Raw genomic sequence first — 20,227 nt, 5'->3', positions numbered from 1 at the left:
CCTCTGAAGGTCTCGATTAATGCTGGTTATTGTTGCTGTTCTTATTCGATCAGTAACAAGAGCTAATACTTACCTGATGCTTTCTATGCGTCAGGCGCTGATCTACAGGTTTTGCATACATGTGACCCTTGTAATTCTCACAACCTATGAAGTAGGTCACCCCCACTTTATAGATGTGGAAACTGAGGCTCAGAGAAGCTGAGTACCTTGCTGAGGTCCCACCGCCAGTAAGTGGCAGAGCTGGGGGCGGGGTCCAGGGTCTGCACCTACCTGCAGGAAGGCCCCGGGCTCCACCAGGCACACACCAGGCCCACCCTCTTCCCTGCTTCCCAGCCCAGCCCAAAGACCCAAGCCCCAGCCCTCCCGGGCCCCAGAGCCGCCCACGCAGTGCCAGAAGCTGCTCCACCCTCCTCGTACCTGTCAGGGAGCAGGCGAGGTGTCTACTCTTTGAAGAGGGGTCCCTGGAACTGGGCTGCAGCCGTCGCCTTGACATTCCTACACTGCCTGGTGATGTATGGGGCGGCTGGAGGAGGACACCGGGACGCCAGGCGGAGACTGTAGCTGTTGGGGAGAGAACGACACACACCATCACCAGGGGCCCACCCCGGTGCCCCAGACAGCACCCCAAGGCCTACGGCAGGTGAGCTTCAACAACCCGCGGGAGCTCCACCGCGCTCCGCCCACCACCTTCCGTCCCCTTGAAAGTGATGGCGGAAGCATCTGCCAGCTGGGTGCCGAGACACGGCACTCGGCAGGGGCGTCCTGGGGACCCCTCCCCCACCGCAGAGGGACGGGCGAGCTGGGGGCGTAGCCCTGCTGTGCACACAGCGGCTGCACTGTTTCCCCATCTGCCTTCCCAGGCACGTCCTCCCCTCGGAAGCATCTGGAGGCTCCTGGTACCAAGGTGCCTCTAGCACCTGCAGCGGGTCCTCTCCAGGCCGCTAACGCTGCACTTGGCACCTATTCCAGCCTCGCTGCGCCAAGCACGTTCATTCCAGGAATCTCTGAGCCCGGATCGTGGGACACGGGTCCGGCCCTATCTGCTACCACAGCCCACTAAATTCGATTATTCTTTCCCAGGGAAGCCTTTAAAACTTTTCTTAAAGGTAGGTAACGTAGACCACGATTCCTCCCCTCCCTTCACCCGGCAAACCCAGACTCATCTTTCAGGTCCTGGCTGGGATACCGCTTCCTCCGGAAAGCCTTCCTTCTTTAACCCCTGGGTGAGGCATCTCTTCTGCAGGCTCCCGCTGCCCCCTGGGGCTTCCCCACCACAGCATTTGTTCCACTGAGTCACAATTGCAACATAACGGATCTGCCTCCCTCCTGGCCCGTGAAATCCCAAGGTCAGGGCTTCTGTCTCGCTTGCGGATATATCGTAGCACAACCCACTCAGCACAACAAAAATAAGTATGTGTTGACTACGAACCACACATACGCCGGAAGTGTGCTAAGTATTTACGTCCATCAACTATCTCCCTCTACATACAACCTATCAAGGCGCATTTACTATATTAGCCCTAATTTACAGAGAAGGAAACAGGCGCAGAGAGGTTAAGTAACTTGTCTCAGGTCCCAGTTCTGTCCCCAGGCGGAAGAATGGAAGTGAGCAGGCCCTCCGGACAGGAGAGGTGGAAGGTGAGGGGAGCGGGAAAGCAGGAAGGGTGAACACTCCGGGCACATCACCTGCACCGGGGGTTGGCCCGGAGCCAGCTGTCTGAGGGAGCGAGAGATGGGAAAGGGCCAGTCTCGAAGCTGAAACATCAGGGTTTAGATCGCTGGTTCTCAACAAGGGCAAGCATTTGGCAGTGTCCAGAGACATTTCTGGTCGTCACATCTCAGGGAAGGGATGTGGCTACCGGTGGCTGGCGGCTGGGGTCGGGGATACTGCTAAACGTTCCACAACAATCCAAACGCTAACCGCGTCCAAGTTGCAGCCACCAAGAAACACCTATTATGATAAACGAAGTAAGCGAATGCGTAAACAAACAAACGTATAGACAGACAAATGAGAATCTGGCCCCCAAGTCAAGACGCAGGGCTGCCTCCGGGGTGAATTCCTCCCCAAGCTGTGCGATCGAGGCCCGTGGTCAGCTTATTCTACTATCTGAGCAAGATTCAAGGCAGAAAACTAAGACCCAATGCTCAGCGGCAAGCCTGTGCCCCAGATGGACCACCAAAGCCCCAGGGTCACAAGGCCCATGGGGTGGCCTGGGGGCTGGCTGGTACCCCAACGTGAGCACAGCCCCTCGGGCAGCCGACCCGACTGTGGGAGAGACAGTCAGCTGGCTGGAAACCTGGCCCACCTGCACGCCCTTGTCCTGGGACACCGCGAATCCCCCTACACTGTCCCCTCTCTGCAGAAATGTCTCCAATGGAGGGGAGCAGACCCTGCATCATCAACGTCTACGTCTCCCTCTGTCACCATCATTACCCATCTACTAAACACTCAGACACCAGATCCGTCAAAGATAACTGCCCTGGCCTCCCAGCCCTCTCCAGTTGGCCGGCATTTCTCTGCTCCCTGGCACACCTGTTCCACCCTCAGGCTCCTGCAGCTGCGGCAACCACAGCCTTGTCCGCTAGGGGGCGAGCTTTCTCCCCAACCCCTCCCTCAGCATCCGTGTGGTTGGAGAGCTTACATTGGGGGGTGGGGGCCAAAGCGCCTGAAGGGAGGCCCCTCTTGCCACCTCTCAGCACACGGCCAGGCCCAGCAGAGGGCAACGCCAGCCAGCACACACACATCCCCTGTAATTCCCAAGTACTTCCTTTCTCTGCTATTATCTCTGGACCCTCCCGGCAGCTCAAGATGTAGGGAGAACAAGCGCTTTTTATACCCATTTCACAGATGAGGACACTGAGGCTCAGACACATTTGGAGACTTTCCTGGGGCAGCAGAGCCCAGCCCTTTCAGTTCCATGGACCACAATTTCTGGGGAGACACCAAGTCACCACCTGGATGTGTCCTATTAAGACTAGGGCAGTGATATCCAGCAGGACACCTGGTCACAAAACCCTTCCGGTGGTCAGAGAACTCTTGAGAGCCCGGGGGCTGCCCAGAGCTGAGATGTCAGGTGCTGAGAAACAGCATCTCGGGAACCACGTATCTCTCCAGCTCCCAGCAAGGTAGCGGTTAACACACAAAGACCTCCTGACTTGAGGTTCCCACTCTCTAGCTGTGTGACCTCGGCAAGTCAGGGGCCTCTCTGGGCTCTGGTTTCCCCACGTGCAAAGCTAGCCATTTCATCCATTAAATTCAGAGGAAGCTCTTAGCGCGGGACATGCTGGCACTCTCCAGCATCCACGGGCACGGTGTCTGCACTGTGGCAGTCAGCGGGGACGTGGGCGCCTGCCAAGGGACACGGCCCGAGGAGGGGGCGGCATGGCCATCAGTCGCGATCCTCGTGTCCACCTCCCTGCCTCCCAGCCTCCGAACCTCAGGACACCATCCCTGCTGGCCTGGAGGCAGAGCAGGGCTAGGAAGAGCCCTGGGACCGGGATGTGAGGTCACTGGCCTTCTAAGAATTCAGGACACGGGGGAGGCACCTGGTGCCGTGATGACTGTGATGACTGACGTGGCGGATCAGAGCAGGAGGCGGGTCAGGCCCTCCCTCCACCAGCCAAGTCCCTCCCTCTCCTCACTGGCCTCCTGGCTCCTATGCGGCCTCCCCTGCCATCTTTCTACAGAACAGCAAGCTGCCCCTTCCCAAAAGGCACCCTGGATCATGACACGCCCCTGCGGCAACTGTCAGTCCCAGGCTCCCAGCACAGTGACCCCGTTCTCGTTCCTCGACACACGGGGGGGGGGGGGGGGGGGGCGCATCGCCTCCCGGCCCCCTTGGGCTCCTGTTCCCCAGGCCGTGCTGGGCTTGCTTCAACACGTCTGTCCTTCCGTCTGTCTGCACATAGCCCTCCTCCTAGTGGCCCTCAGCCCCGGCTACTCACGGGGAGGCCAGGTCTGCGCACCAGGCCTGTGGCGTCAGCGTCTCTGGGGGTGGCAGGGGCGTCGGTACTTGTGAGCTCCCCAGTGATCCTACCCGAGGCTGAGGAAGGCCCCCCAGGTCCTCATGGGGCTCACCCCTCCCTCACGATCTTGCTCAAGGCCTCCCTCCGAGAGCCTCCCCTCAGCACTCCGTCTGAAGCTGCAACACGGCCTCCCAATGGCCTCCAGGCCCTTTTCCTTTATCGTGTTCAGCACCATCAACACACTCAGAGTCTACTGGGTTGTTCACTGGCTCCGCAGGGGCCTTCTCATCACTGACGCATCCCCGGCACCTGGACCTTCGCCTGGCACACAGGAGGGGGTCCACCACCGGCCAGGTGCTTGGCCAAGGAAGCTCTGGGAAGTAAGACAGACAGTTCTTTATGTCACCCAGTCCGCATGCGACTTAGTGCGGCCGAGACGGGAAAAACACCCAGGTTCGGAGGGGGTCTGATGCCAGCGCAAGGCCAAGACTCGGGCCCCCTGGCCCCCAGGCCACCCCGTTCTCATTCAGCCCCCACTGATTTCTGGTAAAGAGGACAGCTAGACACGTGGGTCTACATGCAAGAAACAAAACTGAAGAAACAGGAATGAAGGCCCCGGCTGGGAGAGGATTCCAAGAGTGGAAGGTTCCGGGTCAAGGAACCCCTTAGGACCTACCAGGGTTGGTTTGTTTGCCTGGGCCGTCTCCACAAGCTCATGGGTCACGGCAAAGGCGCGCCGTCCCCTCACACAGCCTTCCTGGAGCCCCGGGGAGGGGACTCAGCAGCCACACCTGAGCCTCTCTGGGGCCTTCCAAGAACAGAGGGTGCAGGGACCAGAGAGGGAGTCAAGTGACAACAAAACAACTTAAAAAAAAAAAATAACGGGCAAAGGCGATCCAATCACCGAACAAATAGTTTAAGGACATAGGGAGGCAATTTCCAGAGAAACCCCAAGCTCATGAACAGCAAAAGACGCCGTTGTCCAAGAAGATCACTGGTCAGACTGGGGACGTGCACTGTAAACTCAGAGCCCGCAGGTGAGGGAGGGTGGCCGGGCCAAGGACGGCCCCCATTCCCTGCCATTTGGGGGGCGAGCACCCCGCACCACCTCCTCAGAGCCTATTCAATTAGTTGGAGCTACTAACCCCGACCCCGGGGATGAGCGGTCACTGCGGCTCAGCACGTGTGAACGAGGCAGATGGAGCAGGGAGCACAGGGATCACACTTCCACCTTCCCCGGCCACCTCCTCAGTCAGAAAGGGAATAAACGAACAGGTGGCAGGCCACACCGTAGTGATCCCCACGGAGAGAAGTGACGTCGAGGAGAGAGCTCAGCAGTGCACGGCGGGGGCAGGCAGGGCCGGAAGGCGGAAGGGAACACCTCACAGAACCATGTGCGTCAAACCCGAAGGCTGTGGGAGACGGATCTGCTTGGACACCCGGGCCTAACCTGGGCTGGGTGGTGCGAACGGTACGTGCAAAGGGCCTGAGGTGGGACTTGCCTGGAATGTCAGAGAAGCGGGGGCAGAAGGGAGGGTCTCGTGACCCCTGAGTGAGGTGGGAGCCAGGTTGTCCTTCTGGGCAGCAGACGGACATGACCCGGCATGGCCACTGTGTTGGGCACAGACTGTGGGATGACAAGAATGGAAGTGGGGAGGGGGAGGGGGACCAGTTAGGAAGCGACTGCCGTCATCCAGGTGGGAGTGGATGGCAGCTTGGACCCCAGGGTGGCAGTGAGAAGCGGCTGACTCCAGGGATGGTTTGGAAGTGGTGCCGACAGGATTTGCTGATGAACCGGATGTCAGGGCTGGGGCGGGGGCCAGGAAGACACTGGAGTCTGGACAGACCCCGGGGCAGGACGGTCTGCCTTTAGCCAAGATGGGAAGATGGCAGGAGACGCTTCAGAGAGAGATCAGTTTGCACGGGATTCCATTTAAAGTGTGTACTCGACCCAAAGGAGAGGTCACGTGGGCGGCTGAAACGAACTCAGGACTCCGGGATTGGTCAGCATCTGGGGGGGTCCAGATGGCTCACAAAAGGGAAAGGGGCCACAGAGAGAAGTGCAGGGACCCAGGACGGGATGGGGGGGTGGAGGGGCAAGTGGTGACCTGGGGAAGCCCGGAGAGAGCGGTGGCAAGAAGGGCAAGCATGTCAAGGAAAGGGGAGCATTAAATATCTACTGTCGCCAAAGGTCGAGGAGGCCAAGACGGAGAGCCATGGACACGTTCAGTGGCCTAGAGCCTGCTGGTAACCGTGGTAACAGCAGCCTCCTGGGCGCAGTAGAGAAAAACCCCGAGTGAGTTCACAAGAAGAGGGTCCAGAGAGCTCCTTCAAGGAGAGCTCAGTCAAGGGGGGGCCGGGGGGGCCGACGGGTCCGAGCAGAGACCCCCTTCCTCCCGCACCAGTTAGGAGGGATGTCCTGGAACGCAGTCCCCACAGCTGGGTAGGCCACACAGGAGTCTTACGCAACTCTCCAGAAGTTCTCGGGAGTGCAGCTCACTTGAAGTCAGTCTCACGTTCTGCACTCTTGCCAGAGGTAAAGGGGAGGCAAAGTGCGTGGGAGCCGGTGCGCCAGTAAGACAACCGGAGACGATGCTGAAATTCCCTGGAGGCTGGGTGCAGCCCCCTGGTCGGGGCTGTGGATGCCACCGCCTGCTTCCTGGAGCCAGCCACCGGCCATTTCCAAGAATGGTGGCACCTTTTGACTCCACCTTCCCTTCCATTCTGGGGAGGTCCTCCCACCCGAACGAGGCTCCGGGCCAGGAGTCAGAGGTAGGAACAGGGACACGGCACTGGGATGTGGGAACCTGAGTTTCAGCCCTGATCCACTGTTGACTCGCTAAGTGGCCTCTGGAAAATGCCTCTACTGAACCTGTGCCATCCCACCTATAAAATGAGTATGGCAAGCAAGAAAAACTATGCAATAGTATCACTTATTGAGCACCTACTAAGTGCCGGGAGCTACTCTGGGTGCTTCATGGGAGCTCCTCGAATATTCCCAGCAGCCCTTGGGGCAGGGACAGGATGATCTGTGTGTTACAGGGGAAGAGACAGGTTCAGAGAGGTGAACCTGTCCAAACTCTTAGCCAACCGGGGTGCAACCAAACTCTGAATCCAGGACCATCTGACCCCAAAGCCTGGGTGCCCCTCCCTGACACAGTTCTTGTACCGATGGGGACCAAAGAGCTCTTTTCAATATTCCAAGAAGCCAAACGGGACAGCCACCCATGAGGACAGAAGTTGGGCTTTGGGTTGAACTGTGTCAGTTCAGAGGAACCCTGGCATCAGGAGCCAGGGACGGGGGCGGGGGGAATTCCAAACTCCAATGCTCACTGGAATCACCTGGAGAGATGGAAACGATCCTGCGGCTGGAGCCCCAGGCCCTACAGATTTTAATTCAGCTGATTTGCATCCCAGGCACTGAAAATTTTAGAAGCCAGCTCTGAGAGCCACTGGTGATCTGTCTCCTCAAAGTGTGGTCAGCAGTCCCTGCGGGCCTGTTAGAAATGCAGCTGCTCAGCGCCCCCCACCCTACCCCATCCCCAGCGACCTCCTGGGTCAGAACCTGCATTTTAATAAGCTCCCTGGGGAAGTATGGGGATCTGAAGCCCGGGGAGCATGGGGCTAGTGGACATCTTCAGCAGGGAGTCGAGTGCAGGCCACTAGGTGGCTGTGCCTAAGGAGGGCCTGGCACCAGAGCCTGAGAGAGGACCATGGAGGTGGCCCTGGGGGGACAGGGGCAAAGGTGTGAAACCACTGGCCTTCAGGTGAATGTGGGGGTGCTGGTAGGGAGGCCCGCAGCTAACACTCAGGGGTGGGCAACGCCAGCCCGGCCCCCTCTGTGGTTAGATGGTGTTTTCACTCCCTATTCCCTGTAACCACGTGAGAAGGGTTATCGTGCCCTTTCTCTGGCTGAGAAGACGGCACAGAGAAGTTAAGTTACTTGGTCAGGGTCACACAGAGAGGTGGCAATAGATGGGAAAGGGGGAAGGAAGGAGGGAGGGAGGGAGCCAGGATTCACACAGATCTGACCCCGGAGCTGAAGTCGGCCTGCGGGCACAGATCCTCCTTCCCTCCCACCAGCTCTGAAGGAGGCCACGTGCCCGTGCCGGCTGCTGATTTGGCCACCATGCATCCAAAAGACCAACTGTGCCCCTGCTTCGTGGGGCGCTCATAACGCAAGCCAGTCGACAGGAAGGCTGGCCCGGCCCGCGGTGACCTGAGCCAAAGGGAGCTGCCAGCGGGGAGATCCCTGCCGTGGTGGCGTCTCCTGCCCTGGCAAGACTAGGAGAGGGGCAGGGGACCCCAGCGGCCATGCCAAGCAGCCCTTCACTCTCTGTGAGGAAACTGAGCCAAGCGAGGAGGTCACTCACGCAAGATCACACAGCAAGTTGTTCTGCAGCAGCAGCGAGGGGACACGAATGGCAAAGAAGGGCAGAAGCCGCAACGGCCTCGGAACGAGGACTGTGGGAGGCGGGTGCCCCTGGGGCGAGACTGAACTCTGGCCCCAGAGAGCTCCATCTGTGCTCAGGTCTCACCCACCCGTCTGCCACCAAGCCCGGCACGAGAGGTGCCTGGACAGTGTTCCCTGAACCAGCAAACGGCAAACCCGGAGGGAGCCCAGATCCTGATGCAGTTCAACCTCCACGTGGCTTGAAAACCCAATCCACCCAGAAAGCCAACTTCCCGGAAGGCTTCTCTCACTGCCAAGGCCCCACCCAAACCGTGGGACCAGGTCCCCCACTTTTATGACAATTCTTTGAACCCGACTCTGCAGAGCACAGCCAACCGCCCCAGCCGAGCCCTCTCGGCCCCAGCAGGACAGATGGGGGAGTGGCTCCTCATGCAGACACCTGTCACCGCACTTTGCTCTGGCTGCCACCCAGCTCCATCCAGCACGCCCCACGCGCCGTCCCTTGTCCCCTCTCACTGAGCAGAAACAGGCTGCTTTCCTCAACAGGAAACAGCTAAGACCAGGAGGGAGGCCGAAAGGAAGCGTGAACAAGACGGATGAACACACACAAAGCAGATTCCCATCTCGAGACAGAAACGGGTTGATAAGCCTCCCCGGAGGGCTGGATGGAAAAGCTCTTTTAAACGGCAAAACTCTGTGAAAAGGCGAAGACTTCGTTATTACGGCCATTCCGTCTTTTACAGTTGACACAGGCCAAAGAAAAAGAGACTAAGTCAACTCCAGGGACAAACCCCTTGCATGGTTTGGAGTCATGGGGGCCAAGAGTCTTAATTAGCCGTGTGTGGATCTGCCCTGGTAAACGGGGTTTCTAGGTCTTGCTGTCTGGTGCCCATCCCAGGACACTAGACAAGAGGTAGCTACCTTAGGGGGGGAAGCTTGTGGGAGCCCAGGGGGTTCCTGGGCTACCAAGGTGTCTCAACCAGCTCATTTTGGGAGGCCTGGGTTGCGCCACAGGAAAGGCATGGGTGTCCTGTGCCAGAACGGGGCACAGGTCACCAGCGATGACGCAGCCCACGGGGCAAGGGCGCCGTGGACCCGGGGCCTGGAGGCCTCATCCTCAGAGAGTGCAGGGGTCTGGGTGGCAGAGTCTGCTCACGTACCCGCCCCGTCTCCCCGCACTGTCCCGCCATTCCCGAAAGCCCTCACCCTGCATTCTGGCTGACTCAAACAGGCTGGAGTGAGGAGGGCTGGGCCAGTTCATCCTGTTTTACAGACGGGCAAGCAGAGGATGCCCGCAGGTGCTGGAAGACTTGGGACCCAGGCCAGCCGACTCCACTCCGGGCTGCTGGGCTTCCCAGGACTGTGTGCTTCATCTGATGTGTGAACCACGCATTCACACAGGCTCCCTCCCTGTCGGGGACAGACGCCCGGCCCGGCAACACCGGGGAGGCCCGGGGACTCACAGCCAGGTAGTGGCAGACAGGGAATGAAAACCTTCCTAATGTTTCTTCCGTGTAACCGGCATTTCCCCAACCAAGGTTCAGTAGAACAAGTTGCCCCAGATGCCACACGTGTCATTACCACCTGTGTCATGGCGGCCAACGTTTCCGCGCTTGCTGTGCGTCGAGGGCTGTGCCCAATGTTTGACGGGCAGTCACAAACTGAATCTTCACGAGCCCTTTATGAGATGGGTACTGCTCCGTTTTATACACGAGGGCCCAAGGCACAGAGAGGTTCGGCAGCTTGCCCAAGAACGCGTCCCCGGCAAGAGGCAGAGCTGGGATCAAAGCCCAAGCCATTCACCTCCAGAGCATGGGCTCACGAAGCCATACAGGTGTGTCGGTGCAGAATTACTGGGCCTTTGATGTGCTCACAGAAGGTATAAACTCCCAAGAGGAGGACGTATGCCATCATGGACTCCAAACTTACTTCCTCTGTCGATCTGGTTAACTAGCTACTGAGTGCCTGCTCTGTGCCAGGTATCGTGGGACACAGTGCAGAGCCAAGCAGACGTGCCCTCTGAAGACACAATGAGAAGTCTGCAAGAGGATGGCTTTGATCCATGTGAAACCTCCGGGAGGGCCTGCTAAAGGGCAGGCGCGTGCATGCACACACACACACACACAAATTTAATTTAGCCTCTTTGAACAGAAATTTCCTAAAATCAGCCATATGAAGAAGTATGTCCTGAATTTAATTTAGTGTAATCGGTGGCAGTCAGGTCTGGGCCTTCGTGGGGAGAGGGCCTTGAGACTTACTAAAGTGTATCAGTATTGCTCAATCAAGCACCTATTATACACATACACACACACACACACACACACACACACACACACGGTCCTGTGCTAGGCCCGGGGGACACAGCAGTAAACCAAACAGACCTCCTGTCTGTCCCCATGGGGCATGTGTCCCAGAAGGGGAAGGTCGTTATTTGCATAACATAGGAATACATAATTACAGAGTGTAAAAAACAGAGGCTGCCTGAGCGCTCAGAATAAGGGAACAGACCACAGAAACACTGTGTGTGTGTGTGTGTGTGTGTGTGTGTGTGTGTGTGCACATGCACACAGTTCCTGTTGACAACCTGAGACTTGGGTATTTTGGGATTTGCTTCTCTTTACCACGTTGCCTCTTGTTTTATTTTATGGGGTAGGGAGGGAGGGAAGACAAAGCAAGCACAGGTTGTAGAACTTCCTTTACCCCCTGGACGAAGAGACGGCACTTCCACAAGAGGGGTTTCTGTCCCTGAAGGCCACTGCTTGGGGAAGGGGGGAGAACTGTTACCACAAGTTCTCACCCCCGAATCTCTCCTGTCCTCTTGTACCTGGGTCTCAAAGCAAGTTTTACACGAGGGAACTGGGGCAGTCTGCAAATCTGAAGAAGACCAGGGCAGGAACTCACCCAGTGTCTCTACCCTAGGGGCTTTTCTGAACTGTGAACAACGGACTTTTGCTTTTCAAAGGCAGCAGATTTGACAGAATGTGAGCAGCGGAGGCCAGTGCCTGCATCTCTGATGGGGTGGCACTCGCCTTGCTGCAGATGGTTTCCAGACAGAAACAGCCCTGGGGAAATAGCAGGAAACTTGGGGATGGCTGTGATGGAGATGCCTCCCCGGATAAGTCAGGGGGCGTCTCCACTTGCCACGCAAGCCCAGAGACGGTCTGGTCTGTAGCACACGAAGCCACCTCCGAACCTACCACCGCTGCCGCCATCAGAAGCCACACGGGTCCCCTGCACACCCTTGGCCCAGAACACCTCCAGGCCCTTCCCGATCTCCCCAAGCCTTCAACCCCGGAGCACCCCCAGACTCAGTTCTTGGGCGTCTCCTCTTTACCTACGCTTGCTCTTTCGGGGATTTGCGATCACCAGTGGTTTTGAGTATCGTGTGCACTCTGAGGACCCCAGAATTCACATTTCCAGCCGCGCCCCTCCCTCTGAACTTCAAACGGCTACCCCTTCCACAGCTCCCCCTTGACGGTCTGAGAGCATCTCAAACTTCACCTGCCCAAAACTGAACGCCCCACACACGTGCATCCCACATACTGGCTCCAGTAACAGTCTTCCACCTCCTCACTTAAGGGCAAAAAATAAATAAAAATGCACCTGGGTGCTGGAAGCATAGGTGAAAAAAGCCTGCTGTCATCCTGAACTTCTCTCCTCCAATCCCCATCCAATCCTCAGCAAATCTCACGGCTCCCCCTTCAAAATATACCCAGAATGCCCCTGCTAGTCATACCCCCCCTGCTACCCTCCCGTCCATCCACCATCACTCCCGAGCTGGGTTACCACACTGGATTCCCAGTCTGTATTTCTACTCTTGGCTCCTTCCAGTTCATCCTCACCAGATGAACAAAGGAGACTCTTTTAAAAGGCAACGCATCCCATATTACCCCTGCCCTCGAAGCCCCCCAATGGCTCCCACTCAAGAGTACAAGAGAAGTCTTTACAGTGCCTGCAATGGCCCCGGGTTACCTCCCCGACCTCATCTCCTATTCCTCTCCCCTCCGCCTTGTTCCCCTCCAGACAAACAGCCCGGCCTCCCCAGTGTTCCCTGAGCATTCCAAGAATGCTTCTGCCGCAGGACCTTCGCACTTGCTATCCTTCTGCCAAGTGCTTTTCCTCCCCAGGTCCCCACGCTTGCTTCCTCACTTCCGACTCTTTGCTTCAATGTTCCCTTTTCAGCCAGACTTTCTCTGGCCCTCACATTTTCAGTGGTAGCCCCCGATTCTGGCTTCAGATCTCCCTACCCCGCTTTCTCTGTTTTCCTTCCCTCCCCAGCATTCACCGCCTGACATTCTGTGTAGCTCCTTGCTTGTTCACACTCTTGTCTCCCCACCAGAACGTGTTTCTTTCACCACTACAACCCCCAACACTGACCAGCACACACCCCCAGGCGCTGGCCCTACACCCGCTCCTGAGCAGATGGGTAAAGGAACAAACACACAAAGGCCTGAGACCTGCACTGTCCTTCCCGACTAAATCACACCCGCAATCACCTGTGAGTTCCGGTTACTATTTCAAGTGGGGCAGGCAGGGGCACCTGGGTGGCTCAGTGGGTTACGTGTCCAAATCTTGGTTTTGGCCCAGGTCATGATCTCACGGTTCGGGGAGTTCGAGCCCCCCCTTTGGGCTCTGCGCTGACAACATGGAGCCTGCTTGGGATTCACTCTCTCCCTCTCTGTCTGCCCCTCCCCCAGGCTCACTCTCTCCAAATAAGTATTTTAAAATAGTAAAGAAGTAAATAAAGTGGGGCAAAGAACTTAAGTGACTTATAAAAGCAACCTGAGTGTGAAATCGTCCTTTGCCTTCATGCAAATTTTTCATGGTTTTTCACCCACTGAATGAATGATAACTGAGTGACAGTTTTTAAGCAAACTACTCTGAGCCTTTAGAAGCATTCAACTTGTTTTTCATAAACAGCTCTTACGTTCCCATTTTGTTGGTTTGGGTACTATTTAATTGAGTCATACGAGTACAGTCACAGATACACGTAGCATAAACAGGTCTGGGAACAAATACAACGGACTTCTGGCAGCACTAACCTGACCGCTGGGAACGGACATGCACAGGCTCTCCCCGCGAGGGTGTCAGGATGCGACCCATCACTGGGAATGCGGGGCATCCGTTAACAGGGAGGGCTGACTAAACGGAAACACTGACTAAGCCTCCACTGTCTTTCACTCTATCCACGGTTGGAATTGTAACAGAAGTTCTGAAAGATTCCAGGTAGCGCTGTGCCCCGGCAGGCCTGGCACTCTGCAAGATGACCTCACACTATTCCTTAGGCGGCAGTGACCATGCTGGCCTTGAAGACTGCCGGGCACACGGGGGAGCCCTGTGCTTCCACTTCGGCCTCATCAGTGGGATCATATCCCCCGGCACCTCAAAAGCGAGTGTGTGGGGGAAAGGCCAAGGTGAGTGATGCTGTGGCATAGGCCCAGTTGGGCGAACACCCTTGTTCAGCACGGCCCCGTCAGGTGCGTGGGACATCGTGAAATCAATCAGCGTTTACGCTCTAAGAGGGAAGGCTTCTAACAAAAGTGAAAACACACGAGAAAATCTTCCACTGCCGTGTATTTTGGAGGTTCTACAAGTGAGGGACCCTTGAGGAGATGTCCGGTGTCAGGAGGTAGAATTAAAGCTGGTGACACAGGGAGGGTGACCCTATTTTCAGAGCCAAAAATCGGGGGAGAAGGTTTAAAACCATAAAGGAATTTTTAGATAGGTCTACCCGGGCATCAAGGATGTTAGATCACAGTCACAGGCAGCCTGTGCGCACTGGCGTAGATCGGAGCAGAAACAATGCCACCAGCGTGGCTGAATGAATGAGCCAGCAGCTGCAATTTCCTTCTGGCCTCTATCGTTTACTGACTGGCTTTCCTTAGACATCTGTAACCCTGAGGACTGTGCCCTGAGGTGGTAAGCCTTTAATGCTGGGTGTAATTAACTATCACCAAATAACCAATCCTTTTCTTTCAACCCGATTAAAAAAAAAAAATTTAATGTTTATTTTTAAGACAGAGAGGGAGACACAGAGCACGGATAGGGGACGGGCAGAGAGGAAGACACAGAATCCGAAGCGGGCTCCAGGCTCTGAGCTGTCAGCACAGAGCCCGACGCGAGACTTGAACCCGCGAACTCCAAGACCATGACCTGAGCCGAAGTCAGAGGCTTAACCGACTGAGCCACCCAGGCACCCCTCTTTCAACGCGATCTTAATTGGTCATTTACTTATCCAATGGACGTTCTCTATTCTGTTGCCAACAATTAATTGCCCCCAAATTCACACTTTAGGCCAAAGAGTCCTAAATTCGGGCCAGATAAGCGAATGGTAGCTCAGACTCTATTATTCCTAGAGACTTTTTTTTTTCCTTTTTATTCCCCAAACACTGAGCGGACACCTACACGTGCTAGGTGCTGCATGGGTGCTGGGGACTGGTGACCACACTGGCGGGGGACGCAGCACCCAGACTATACTAGTTAATAGCTAAAGGCCGCCTGTCGCCCTCAGAAAGACACGCTAAGAGCAACAACGGACAAGGCAGAAAACCCTTACTTTCACCATGGCTGACGCTTAGAAGTGTCCCTAACTGTAGCGCCCCCCTGCTCATCCGTCACGGGGTACTCATCAGGATCGAGGAAAAACGTTAACTGATGCGTTCTGAAAACCGAAAACTACCACCTCGAAGATACTGCTAATAACCAAAAGAAGAGAATTTCAAATGAAAACTGGAAGCAAATTAAGTTAACGAGATGGGGGCGATACCACGGTCACTTGTCCTTTTTAAGACCCAAAGGAGAACTCCTTTAGTTCTGGGTAAAGACGCATTTGAGAAGCCGATGAAAACAAAAAGAGTTCAAAGACCCACCCCGGAGATTATGGTTTAGTAGGTCTCGAATTTTAAATAAGCCTCCTGGGTTAGGTTTTGAAGCAGGTGGTCCGCTAAGTGAACATGCCGGGGTGGGGGACAACCCTAACTAGGGCCCCTTCGCGCACCTGGAAACACCTTGCGAGAACGCAGCTCCTCGAGCTGAAGTTACCAACACGCCCGGCCGGGCAAAATACCCCCACCCCTCACCCGAGCAGCTGTCCAACTCAATTCAGGGCATCGCCTTAATAAAACACCTGCTGTCAGCTGGCCCTAATGGGCTGCGTCCGTAATTTTTATAAATAGTTTTTAAGGCACACAGTCATACTAATCATGGCGATGAAGTCACTTAAAACAGCACATACTTCAACTACAGTATCTGGGCAGCGATTTACTGAGATGAGTCGAAGTGGTTGGTTCCTGCACCAAAGCAGTTAACGTACGTTTTCACGAAACCGGCTGGCAAAAGTCGATCAAAAGAGCCTCAATATAAATGATAGAGGTAGGAGTATAAGACAGTTATGTACTGGTTATTATGTGAAATTCTGAAAAGCTTCTGGAGCAAGATCCTGAAACAGAGAGGAAAATCCCTGCCAGGTTCACCAGCCTGTGCACCAAGAAAGGAGATGGGTGAACTCCACGTACTTCCTTCCGGAGTCAACCACCTCCTAGCACTTAGCACTAAACAGAGTATCCACTCAAACATAAAGGACAGGCGTCCAGCAAAGAGAGGAAAACTATCCTGTTTCGGAACGGAGGCGCTTCCCCTAGCAGCACACCTTTGCCTTTGCCGAGGAAGCCTGTGCACACGTCACCCGGACGTTCACGTCACTCTCTTCACAAACCATTTCTCTAACTCACATGTTTTCAGGAGCTTGAAAGAAAAACAAAACAAAACAAAACAAAAAAAAAAGCAGTCTCTATGTGTTTGTTACACCTAACACTCCACTATTACAAGGTCGTTTGTCCAGCAGCGTCACTTACCAGCAAAGAACCAAGAGCCACGACCACTTTTAATGAGTAAGCAAATCATGCCAGAAAACCCACGTTCTAATATTAGCACACCTGACACACAAGGGAGGTCCCTGGGTGTTCTCTCAGGGCCCACCATTTCTTTGTTTGCATATCCTATTAACAGGACCGCTACCTAGCTTCTGTAACCATCGACGATCAACAGAAGCGTATCTGGGGACACGAGGAGGGCAGACAAGATCTATAAATAATGAAAAAGGAGACAGTGAGGAGTACATCCTTCTCAAAAAACCTTCAGGATCCTGAACACCTGAATTATCTGAGGGCATCCCTTTTCCACAACCAAGTATTAATCGATGCTTACACCTCGAGCCTTCAGGGAAAGGCGAAATTAGGTCTAGCGTAGCTCTTAAAAGCAGGCAAGTAGCCGACGGTGAGACCACAGACATCCCTTCCCGCCATGGGAGGCAGACACCAGGCACTCAGCCTGGCCCTCCTTCCCTGAGCACGACCCCACCTCCGAAGCAAGGCTGTGCAGCACCCCAAGCAGGTCCTTCCTCCCCACGCACACACATCTGGAAACCTACTGGCCAGCCATGGCTTGGGAAGGTTTGCAAATAGAAAGACAAGGGGATAAAAGGTGCCACTAGGAAGCAGCAAGGTTTGACTCTCTGAACGAGTCAGTACCCAGATCTGCCCGTTCCCTAACAAAGCCGTGTAGATGGGGGCTGAGCACGGGGCATCACACCAGGCCTACAGCAGAAACCACTCGGTCCTGTCTCCCAGGCACTCACAGAACGCACTAGGACCACGAGGGGCCAGGACTCGTGCTCGCCTCCCCGCCGGTTTGAGCTCCTCTGCATTAGCTGCTGCTTCCTACCCACACACAGGCAGCTACAAACTAAAGCCACGTCTCCTTCCTGCCTCTTAAAGAGCATACCACTGAAGGAAGAAGCGGGCAGGTCAGGGGCTTTCACCCCCAGATCTGCGGGTAGGGGTGGGAGGGAGAACACGACTCGTGACGGGCAGATGGAACCCCACGGCTGTGGCGTCAGGCAAACCGCGTCAGGAGTCTGGGCCCCGCTTCCCCGTTCGTAAAATGGGAGAACACAGAAGTATTTACTTGACAGGCTCGATGCGACGACTACGCGGGAGAACATATGGAAAACCCCCAAGACGGCGGCTAGCAAGCACTTCAAATTATCAGGGATCATTCTTCCACTATTATTTCAGTGGGCTGGAGTTCCTTGGTTAGGTTTTCATGATTTTACAACCAAGCTAACCAAGGTTTTCTTCTGCACCTGGCTTTTAAAAACTGCCACTTGGGCCTCGAAATTCAAAACCAAGAGAAATCAAGTTATGTGGAGAGGCGGTGACAAAATTACACTCATCTTCGTCCTCGCCCTGATCTGAAAAGTGGTTTTCGTGTTTTATAGCTCCTTCTATTTCTGACGGGTGGGAGTGCCTGACGCAGACAGGGAGGAGCTCCGGCCTGGCAGGCGCTCGGCAAAGCATCCTTGCCACCTGACCGCTTTCTCTCCGGGCACGGGCAGCGGAAGCGGACGACGAGGGAACGTTCCAGCTACTGCAACCTGTGCTGCCATAAAACCTACGTGGCAAGTCGGCTTTGAGCGCCAGCCGCAACCTTCCGTCCGATCCCAAGGGACGTTCCAGAGGGCACCTTTCGGTAACAGCCGCAGCGGCTAACGTTCTCGAAGCACTTCGCTATGGCAGGTGGCATCTGTGGTCCTCACAGGCTCACCTGCCGTCCGCGCAACCAGCCTCGGCGGTCAGATCATTACTGCCATTTCGCAGAAGGGAAAAGCAGGGCTCAGAGAGCTTAAGTAATTTGTCCGAGGTCACAGGGCTGGTAAGTGACAAAGCCAGGCTTCAAATGTCTTATTCAGTCAGTAAGTATTTATACTGACCGGCTGCTACACACCAGGCACTGTTGCAGATGCTGGAAACGCAGCAACGAACAACACAAAGGTCCTTCCTCCCAGGTAGAATGTTCACTCTGGGAAGGCAGACGTTTAGTAAACAAAAGGTCACAAGTTGGTAGCAATGCACAGAGGAGTTAAGTGACACCCAAGACCAGTAGGGCAGAGTGAGAAGATGGAGAGGGCCAAGGGCAGTATTTCCAACTGGATGGTCAGGGAAGGCTTCTGGGAGGAAGGGACAACTGCTCAGCAGCTCCAGGTCCGGAGCCAATCAACACCCTTACCTACGTTCTACTGCCTGTAACGAAATCACAACAAAACCTCAAAAGCCGGCCACGGCTGGCCTACACCACACTGTCCCTCATGGAAGGCCAGAGGCCGTTGGAAAAGTTCTCAACCTTGAATTCCATTCTTGTGTGGCCACGGCCGGCCACCCTGGACCGGAGCCCTACACGGACCCCCACTGCTACTGTGAGGGTCTCCAGGGAGGCCAGGGCGCCAAGGGCTCCCCGACACCTCGGTGCGCCTCGATGGAGGGAAGGAGCCCGCCCTGGAAGACTTCAAGACTGTTTCTAACGTTCTGATGCAAGTTCTAACCTCGTCTGTTCTGGGGAAACCAATATAAACTGATGCTTGTCAGTTGCCATGAAGTAATCCTTTTCCTTTCAAGGCCTTGAAAAGCACGAGCAGTTTCTTCAGGAGCTTCTTCCAAGAGTCGCTCAGGGATCACCATCACTCAAGTTCCACCCCTTCCACCAGGATGGTTGCTAGGCCGCGGGCTTCCTTAGTGGGGCAGGGCCTTCTGGGGTCTACCACAGGGAGGACTCTCACCATCACCACCCCCATGGCCAGCAGCTACTGCGTCCTAAGCACACACCTGACCTTCGATACAGCCACCTGCAGGTGAGGCGGCCGAGGCTCGGCCGGCAGCCTGCCCTGCCTCGGTTACCGGCGGGTCCCAGGGGAACTGAGACCCAGATCACTAGGGCTCAAGGCCTGTGTTTATTCCCACTGTGCTACACAGCCTCTGCAACAACCCCCCCGCTCTGGGCGATGACATCAGCACCAGTCATTTGGGAGACACGATAGCCGTGCAAAACCCAAGTGGGGAAGGTGAATCGGGTGGTGTCACTGTAGTTAAGGGCATGGAATCAAATGGCCTGTTTGTAGGCGCCCCTTACAGCTACAGCTGTGGGACATAAACCCAGTGACCATGTCCCTCAGATGTGGTCGATTTCTCTGTAAACAGACATGCTATCTCCCTCAAGTGGTGGGGGAGCTTCAGAGCAGACAAGTGCCGCGGGACAGTCAGAACAGGGCCCGGCACGCAAGCTGGGCCAAGGAGCACCCCCAGCGCCCCACGGCGGCCGGCTACACCCCAGAGCCCTCTTGGGGCCCACACACAGACAGAGTCCATCAGATCTGCAGTCCGACACCCTCGTGACCCAGACTAGCCATTGAAGATGTTTTCTGAATGGCTGGCCGACTCAAACACTCCAGGAGAACGTGCCTAAATTCACAAGTCCAATAATAGCTTGGTAATAGAAGCCATATGAAAATGTTCCTGAACTCGAGCTGGGTTGGCAAGGTTTGGATGTGATTATAAAAAGCAAGTGACAGCAGAATGTTACTGCGAGGAAAATCGAACCCATGTGAGTCTCAAATAACTTCATTCCGACAAAGAATGTTAAAATAGCGTACCGGGGGCAAATTATTAAATACGACAACAAATGCAATGATCTTAAGCTGAAGTTCTTATTTTTAAATTAAAAAACAAAATTGCCCCAACTATATCCTAAGGCCCAAATCCCCTTTTGTTATTAACTTACCTGTATAACAAACACCAGGTCTTTTTTTTCCAGCGATTCCTATTCAAAGTTTACACTTAGATTTAATGCTAAGACTCGGTAGTTACCCAAGCAGAATTCCAGATTATGACACAGGTGCCTGTCTAAACGTGGGTACGGAAACGTGCTTAGCGTAAATGTGTTCTGACTCAGGGCATAAATCCATACTTTAAAACCCACCGGAGGGGCGCCTGGGTGGCTCAGTCGGTTAAGCGTCTG

General features: G+C 55.2%; 1 protein-coding gene across 5 annotated transcripts in view; it reads right to left on the bottom strand.

Moving 5' to 3' along the window:
• PRDM2 (PR/SET domain 2) overlaps positions 1–20,227 on the bottom strand; it is a 123,797-nt gene that overhangs the window by 6,017 nt on the left and 97,553 nt on the right. For all 5 annotated transcript variants that reach the window (XM_043573802.1, XM_043573798.1, XM_043573799.1 and 2 more), the window contains one exon: positions 418–561. In XM_043573802.1, coding sequence (XP_043429737.1) covers positions 418–561 — 144 coding nt within the window. The remainder of the gene's footprint in view (positions 1–417; positions 562–20,227) is intronic.

Source organism: Prionailurus bengalensis, chromosome C1, assembly GCF_016509475.1.
Source record: "Prionailurus bengalensis isolate Pbe53 chromosome C1, Fcat_Pben_1.1_paternal_pri, whole genome shotgun sequence".
Classification (NCBI taxonomy): domain Eukaryota; kingdom Metazoa; phylum Chordata; class Mammalia; order Carnivora; family Felidae; genus Prionailurus; species Prionailurus bengalensis.
The sequence above is the reverse complement of the archived record's forward strand: the minus strand, read 5'-3'. Positions and strand labels throughout refer to the sequence as shown.